This window comes from Lepidothrix coronata, unplaced genomic scaffold (assembly GCF_001604755.1).
Source record: "Lepidothrix coronata isolate B3197 unplaced genomic scaffold, Lepidothrix_coronata-1.0 Scaffold41, whole genome shotgun sequence".
NCBI classification, from domain to species: Eukaryota; Metazoa; Chordata; class Aves; order Passeriformes; family Pipridae; genus Lepidothrix; species Lepidothrix coronata.
In genome coordinates, this window is record NW_016690221.1 from 2,297,326 (window position 1) to 2,304,825 (window position 7,500).

General features: G+C 57.0%; 1 protein-coding gene across 1 annotated transcript; it reads right to left on the reverse strand.

Annotated features, from left to right (window-relative positions):
• Positions 1-42: 42 nt before the first annotated feature.
• UNCX (UNC homeobox) lies at positions 43-4,250 on the reverse strand. The gene is made up of 3 exons (XM_017813325.1): positions 3,998-4,250; positions 2,698-2,873; positions 43-1,083 (listed from the first exon to the last, which is right to left on the reverse strand). The coding sequence occupies exons 1-3, from the start codon at positions 4,245-4,247 to the stop codon at positions 43-45; spliced, it is 1,467 nt and encodes a 488-aa protein (XP_017668814.1). The 5' UTR covers positions 4,248-4,250.
• Between the last annotated feature and the right edge of the window lie 3,250 nt (positions 4,251-7,500).

Genomic DNA, 7,500 nt, shown 5'->3' on the forward strand with positions numbered 1-7,500 from the left:
GTTTCGATTATTATTTTTTTTTTTTTTTTTGGCCGCCCGTGGTCAGTCCATGTCCACCTCCTCGCCGTCGGCGGGGCCGCAGTCCGATCTGTCCCTGGCTGTGCTGGCGTCCCGCGCCCGGACCGGCGATTCGGGCCTGGGGAAGCTGCCGCCCTCCGCGGGGGCGGCCGCCGCCGGGTCCCCGTGCGCGGTCGCGGAGCGGGGCGAGGCTCCGGCCGGCGCGGGGGGCACCGACCCCGCCGCGGTCGCCGCCGAGTCCGTGGAGCCCGGGCCGGGTTGCGCACCCGCGGGCGCCGGCTCCGCGCCGCAGCCCGGCGGGCCGGGGTTGGCGGCGGGCAGCGGGGAGTCCCGAGGGGGCTGGCCGGCCTCGGGGCCCGGGCTGGCCTTGAGGGCGGTCTGCGGGACGAGGAAGCCCAGGGGTTGGGTGATGGGGTAGAGCAAGAAGTGTCCTTTGCCGATGAGAGTGCGGGGGGCGCAGGGGGGAAGGCTGGGGAAGTCCGGGGCGGCCTTGCGGCGGGGGGGCGAGTCGGAGAGGAGGCTCTCCACGCTGAAGGGGTTGAGCTTGTGGAAGCTGCCGGCGCCGCGGGGCCCCCCCGCGCCCCCGCTGCCGTCCCCCGACGGGGCGGCCGCGCAGTCCTTGTCGGGCGGGCGCTGGAGCCTCCCGCTTCTTTGGCTGGGGTAGAAGGGTTCGGCCGTCTGGTCGCAGGTGCCGGGGGGCGGCTCGGAAGGGGCGGCGGCGGCGGGAGGCGGCGGGTGGGGCGGCGGGTGCTGCCCGCGGGGTTTGGCCTCAGGCGGGGCGGGCGAGAGGCCCCCCCCGCCGCCGCTGTCGCTGTCGGAGCTGGGCGTGCTGTGGAGAGAGAGGGCGCTGGGCGAGTGCGGGTGACGGCTTTGGCTTTTGAGCAGCTTCTTCTCGTGCTTGCGCTTCTTCTTCTCCATCTTCTCCAGCTCCTTGCGGGCGATCTCCTCGGGGTCCATGGGCTCCCCGCTGCACGTCGTGGGGTGGGAGTTGTGAGCCGGCCGCCCCGGGCCCTTCTTCGTGTTTTCTTTCTTTCTCCATTTGGCCCGGCGGTTTTGGAACCAGACCTACACACCGAACAACGAGAAGCAATTAACACCCAGCTCACCGGCCCCGCGCGGTGGCCAGGGCGGTGGGAGGGGGGGGCGGAGGGGAGAAGCGCAGCTCAGGCCTCCCCCGTCCACCCCTTCGAGGTGCCGGCAGTCCCCATCCACAGGACTGGGCCTCTGCGAGACAGAGAGCAAGGGAGGGGACAGGAAGATATCCAGACTTCTTTATTAACAGGGTGGGGGAAAAAAAACGGGGGGGGGGGTGCACACACACGCACACACACGCTGCACTCTGCCCACACAGGCGCCGAGGGGAGGGGAAGAGATTACACAGCCTCCCCCGGCTCTTTGCCGTGATCAAGGGGTGCAGAAGCACCGATCGGGGCCCGATCCTCCCGCAGGAGCACGCAAAATGCGATAAACACAGCACAATAAGCGGCCGGAGGTGAGGGGGTGCGGGGGGGACACGACGGACGACGCCTCGCCCAGACGTGCGGGGTTTGGACCTACTACCCTTCCCGGGAGACGGAGCAGAGGGGTTGGATCAGCCCAAAGTGAGGGTTGGATTTGTTATAGAGAGATCATAGGAGAGGAAAAAAAAATTAAATCTTCTCTGCTCCGTCCCTGCTCCTGCCTGCTTTGGCGGGTCCCCGGTGTCCCCGCAGCCCTCGGGCACACGTGTCCCTCCTTCGGGGCTGCTGGCAGCACCGATTCCCGGCCGGACCACGACACCAGCTCGGAAGCACCGTGGGGATACCAGCGCCCGTTCCCGGATCCTTCCCCCGGCCTGGCCTCCGAAGGCTGCCGCGACCCCGGGCAGGGCGAGAGGCGGCTCTGGGAGCCGGCGCGGGAGGGAAAACGGCTGGGAAAGACACTGTGAGGCAAAGCCTACGGAGGAACCGCGGCCAACGGCGCTGGCTCATCCCGGGGGGGACCGTCACCGACGCCTGGGATGGGTTTAAAGACGCATTCCGTGCACACGCGGCCAACGCGAAGCCGCCCACCCGCGCACGGCGGCGGGTCCCGGCAGGATGCGGGGCCACAGCTCGGCCTCGCCTCCCACTCGCACCCACCGCGGCATAAAACCAGCATCTGGAGATCCAACAGCCATCCCGCAACCCCTTTCCCCATCCGATTCCCATTTATTTTTTCGAAGATCAATTGAAGCAGATCGGTGCTTCCCCTCCCCGTCCCGCACCTCCAAGGGCCTGAGAAGCTCGTTAAAATTAAGTTTTACAAGTTCCACGCGCTCTCGACGCACCTACGAGCTTTATTGACGTTCTCCAGCATACCCTGGCCCGTGATTACGCCTCATATTTGAATGCTAATTTTCTCGCCCTTGACTCATTTAAGGAAAATGTTTACAGTGGAAAAAACATGCTAAAAAAATGTTTAGGGAAGCCAGGCTGCCCGTTTTGCAAGATTAAAAAAAAATATAATAATTATAATGACAAAATAAACCATCAAGCAGCAGTGCAAGGCAGGGACAAAAGGGCCGGGAGGTGCGGGGCTGCGGGCCCAAGCGCACAGGGCCTGTCCCGGAGCAGGGATGCGGGTCCAAGAGGCCTCCCCAGGGACCGCTCGGCCCAGGGAGAGGGTGGGGGGAAAGGGAAGGGGGAGCACGTTTTTTACCTGCACTCTGGACTCCACCAAGTCCAGCCTGAGAGCCAGAGCTTCTCGCATAAACACGTCCGGGTAATGACTCTCATTAAACGCCTTTTCCAGCTCCTCGAGCTGCCAGCCAGTAAAATTGGTGCGAGTTCGTCTTCTTTTACAGCCAGGACTTTCTTTGTCCGGGTCACCCGAGTCTGAAAAGGCAGAAATACCCTCAGGTCCCCGGGAGACAGGCCTTCTCCCCCCCTCCCTGCCATTCACAGGAGCCTTTTAACTTTTGTGCTCGGTAGCGGTGGTAAAAGAGCGGGATTAAACACACACCTGCGCTAAAAATGGGGAGGAACCCGATCTGCCCTCGCCTCCTCCGAAAATGTACTTTACAGAACATTTATTCCTGAAGGAAGCTCTCCACAGGCACTCAGCTGGCAGAGAGAGAGAGAGAAGTTCCAATATTTGCGCCAACCACCGAAGGTTTCATTAAAAAAAAATTAAAACCCCCCCTTTCCTTCCCTTCCCCAGCCCCCCCGGGAGCACCTGCGTGGGTCATAGCTCACGGCCCGGTCCCATGAGGGACCCCGAGGGCAGGGCGGCCCCTGGGCCTCCCGCAGACCCCCAGCACGGGTGAGTATTGGGCTGGGGTGTTCGCAGCCTCTTCGAGTACGCACAACTCCAGGTTGGGGATTTTCAGCCCTGGCTGCACCTCCCTTAGCGTTTTCTGCCAGGTGTGGAAATTACGAAAAATAATAATAATAATTTGTATTTGGTTGAGGTGCAGAGTGGGGCAGCCTCAAGATTAATCAGAAGGACGTTGGGTCGATGGAATGTTTTAATAGCTGAACAATAGCGGTGCCACAGGCCGGCGGGGAGAGAAGGAAGGAGAGCGCTTCCTTTCGGTTAAATCGTTTAAAAAAAATAATAATTATCGCTCTTCGTTCCCCAAATGCCAGTGATTCCCATTATTATTTTTATTATTATTTTTTAAGGGTATGATCTGAGCTCCCACTCGATGAACTTTGAGGGGAGGCACCGGGCCGGGCCCGCTATTGTTCAGGGCACACGCGTGGCCCAGCGCCGATGGGAACGGGGGATGCTCCCGGCGCTCGGCCCGAGGCCCCACGCCCCGTCCTGTCCGCCCCCTCGGGGGTCAGCACAGCCTCCCTCCTCCCCACCAGACACCCCAATATCCGTAGATGGGGATAGGGGAGATACGGGGCGTGCGGTGCTTTTCCTCCTCCGCACTGACACGCTCCGGGCGGGGAGCGACGGTCGGGTCGCGGGGTGGTGGTGGGGGGAACACGCGACACGGGGCCGCTCCTACCTGCGAGCTTGAAGGGCTGGCTGTCCCCGCTCACCCCACAGCCGGAGGGGATGAGCGGCGCCGGGTTGACCACGGAGGCGGCGCAGGAGCCGCTCAGTAATCCATCGATGGAGAAGGGGACGGAGGCGGCCGCCGACTGCAGCTGATGCCCGGCCAGCTCGTAGACGTGGTGGTGCCCGAGCGGGTAAGGGAAGCCCACCATCCCCCCGAACTGGGCATGAGGATGCTCCAGGATGCGGCTGTCCATCATGGGGGCGGCTCTAGGGCGGGGGGTGCCGGCGGGGCTGGGGGCGCTGGCGGCGGGGCGGCTGGGGCCGGGGGTGCTGCTGGCGGAGGAGGCGGCGCGGCGAGGGGCTCATGCTGCAGGGCGCCGGGCGCTTTAACTTTATCAACATCAGGCTCCCAATAATTAGCTCAGGCTGGGGGAATTTGGGACCAATAAGAAACGTTAATCGGTCCTGACGTCAGAGACGTGCCAGTGTGGGGAGCAAACGTTTTCCATATCGATTGCTAATTATACCTGACATCCAGCCTCAATAAACAATATCAGAGCTGTCACAACACAACGAGGGGGGCTTTGATACGAACTCCAGCCCGAGGAGGGCGGCGGGGGCCGGGCGGGCAGGGGGGTGCGGCGGGGGGAAACGCGCGGATCTGCTGATACCCGGTTAAATACTAAACAGTCGGAGTTACACACACACAGCCTCCCCCCCACCCCTCCAACCCACCCTCTTCCCCCTTGTCCCCTCCCCTCGCCAAATCACTAATAGATTTCCCTTTAAAACATTCACCAGCGTGTTGTGGGGATTTTTCACCAGAAATGCTCTACTCTCTGAACCTTTAAAGTGATGTTGCTCCAATTACAGAGAGACATTGAGCGGCAAATAGACTGATCCAATAATAGGAGATTCATCATCCGCTCTTTCCAGAGCTGTCACATTGAATTTAAAACTACAAGCCTTTTCATCTCCTCTCCGGCTCTATAACAGGGGAGAGGGGAGGGGGGCAGAGGGAAAAAATGGGGTGGGGGGGAAGGAAGAGGGGGGGAAATAAAAAAGGAAGAGCCGCTTGCAGCGTTTGGGAGGAGATCTGAACATATCAATCGAAATTATAATTAATGCAATCTCCTATCCATTTGGCCACGGACACCCCCCTCTCCGGCAGCAACCACAACCTTTGAATTGTGAGTGCAGACACAAACAGAAGCAGCCTCTGTTCGCTAAAGAGGAGGCCAAAAACTATTAGTAATAAAAATTTTTAAAAAAATCAAACCCCAACGAAGTTCCCATCCCTCTATCCCTCCCCTTTCACCTTCCCCCCCACGCCCCCCGCGAAGCAGCCCATCGCACACCCCGCGTTTCGTCCCGCCAGTCAGTCATTCACAGCTCCCAAACAGCCGCCAAATTTGTCCTAATTAAATTACGTCCCCTTAGAAGTTTCCACTCAAGTAAAACATTGATAGATTCCCCCGGCGAATAATTCTAGGGATGGTTCTCCGGCAGAGCACGGGGCTGGGGACCCCCAGTTTTGTGCCCTCTCCCGGTTAGAGAAACACTTTCCAAGCTGCTTGGGGGAGGTTGCGGGGGGTGCTTTCCAGCCCCTCCCATCCTGAGCCCGCTGGAAACGGAGCTCTCGGTCCCCTGGGCCCGGGGGGGAATCAACCTGGTGACCCCCGGTAGGGCTCCCCCCCGCCCCCGGGAAGGTGGGAAGGGAAGAGGGGCGCGGGGAGAAGCAGCGTTTGCGTTTAACAAAGAGGAGAGGGAAAGAGCCGGGCTGGGAAATCAAACAGGGGAAAACTCTTTAAATCTTCCTGGGAGGTTCGTGGGGAATTAAATCCTTGGAGTCGGGGGGCGGGTAGGGTGGAGAGAGAAAGGGAAAGAAAAAATAGGTAGGAAGGGAAAAGAGGAGAGAGAGAGAGAGGAAGGGGAAAGAGGGAGAGACACTTTATCTCTGGAAAACATACAAATAGATTTTCCAGTTATAAAATATCCAGTCAAAATGATACATTTCCTAGAGCTGGTTTGTATGAGTATGAGAGAGGGGGAAGCTAAAATTGAAATAAAAAGGAAGTCTAGTCTCTAATCTATGTTGTCTGTCCGGAGCTGTATTTATTCACCTAATTGAATGCCATACAATATACTGCTGTATTATTGCTGTTCCCTCCCTCCCCTCTATAGATTAGTTTAATTATGGTCTCCCTGCCTCTGCTTAGAGCTAAAAGGTAGCTTGAATTTAGACTACGCAGCCCTAACAGAAATAAGAAAATGATGGGGTTGGTATTAATTCTGGGGTCAAGGGCTTCACTTTTCACCATAATTTAATTTCTTTCTCTATAAATACTAAATGTAAACTGTGTCCACTGGACCAAATTTTGCCTGTAGCAATAAATGCCTCATTTTCTGTCGGATTTCAGGAGAGGAATGCGAGGGGGACGTGTTTCTGAATACAGAATGGTAATCAATCCAGCACAGAACAAGAGAGGGGGGACTTTTCTCTCTCTCCCTCTCTTTATTATAATGAATTAATTCGACTTTATTTATCCCATTTTCTGGAGCTGACAGAATGTTAATTTGAGTTGAAATTTCTCTCGCCTCTCACTCCCTGACCCCTGGCCTCCAGATTGGCGTGTTGTAATAACCTGAATCTTTCAACAGAAGCCCTGATAATTGTTACCTTATTAGCATGCAAATTGTTTAATTAATATTATTATGGAGAAGCATACAATCCGTCCGTCACTTGACCTCAAGTGCAAGTCCACGTAGTAAGCGGCTCTGTGCATTTCAATGTGCACATTTAAAATCGACTTCTGTTTTAATGTTTCTAGGATCCTTGTCGAGCTTCTAAAAATCTCTCTTAAAGTGTTTGAGAGGAGCTTTCATGGGGGGGGGGAGGCTTTTGATGGCTCTCGGCCTTGATATCTCTTTATATTGCTCTCCATCTAAAACACAAATTATAGAAGCCGTTTTCTTCTTCGTCTTTCTTTTTTTTTTTTTATTTTTGAACATCAAAATTTAATAATTGCTTCCTTGTCAATTGCTGCTTCTTTAAAGGCACCCCCTTCAATCCGGAGAGCTGTTCCTCCAGCCAAACACTCGCACCAGCTCAATGAAAAGCAGCCCTTGACACGCAGTCCTGGGAGACGCTGCATTTAAATCCCTTTTTCTACAGCCGAGTGACATTGTCAGATGCTAGCTTTAATTAACTTGATAATAAGACGTACAAGACTCGCATTCAGGACGCCAGCTCGCCTCGCCTTGTTTCCCCTTTTATCACAATCTGGGTGTTTTATCTTACAGCTTCCTACTGGCTTTTACAGCCATTGCTGCGGGAGAGGCTCCGAGCGGCTCGGCAGAACGAGCCTGCCAGGAACCCTGCCTGCAGCCAGAGAGCCCTGCCTGCAAAGAACCCTGCCTGCAGCCCCAGAGAACACCAGAGAATCCTGCCTGCAGCCCCAGAGAACCCTACCTGTAAAGGGCCCTGCCTGCGACCCCAGAGAGCTCTGC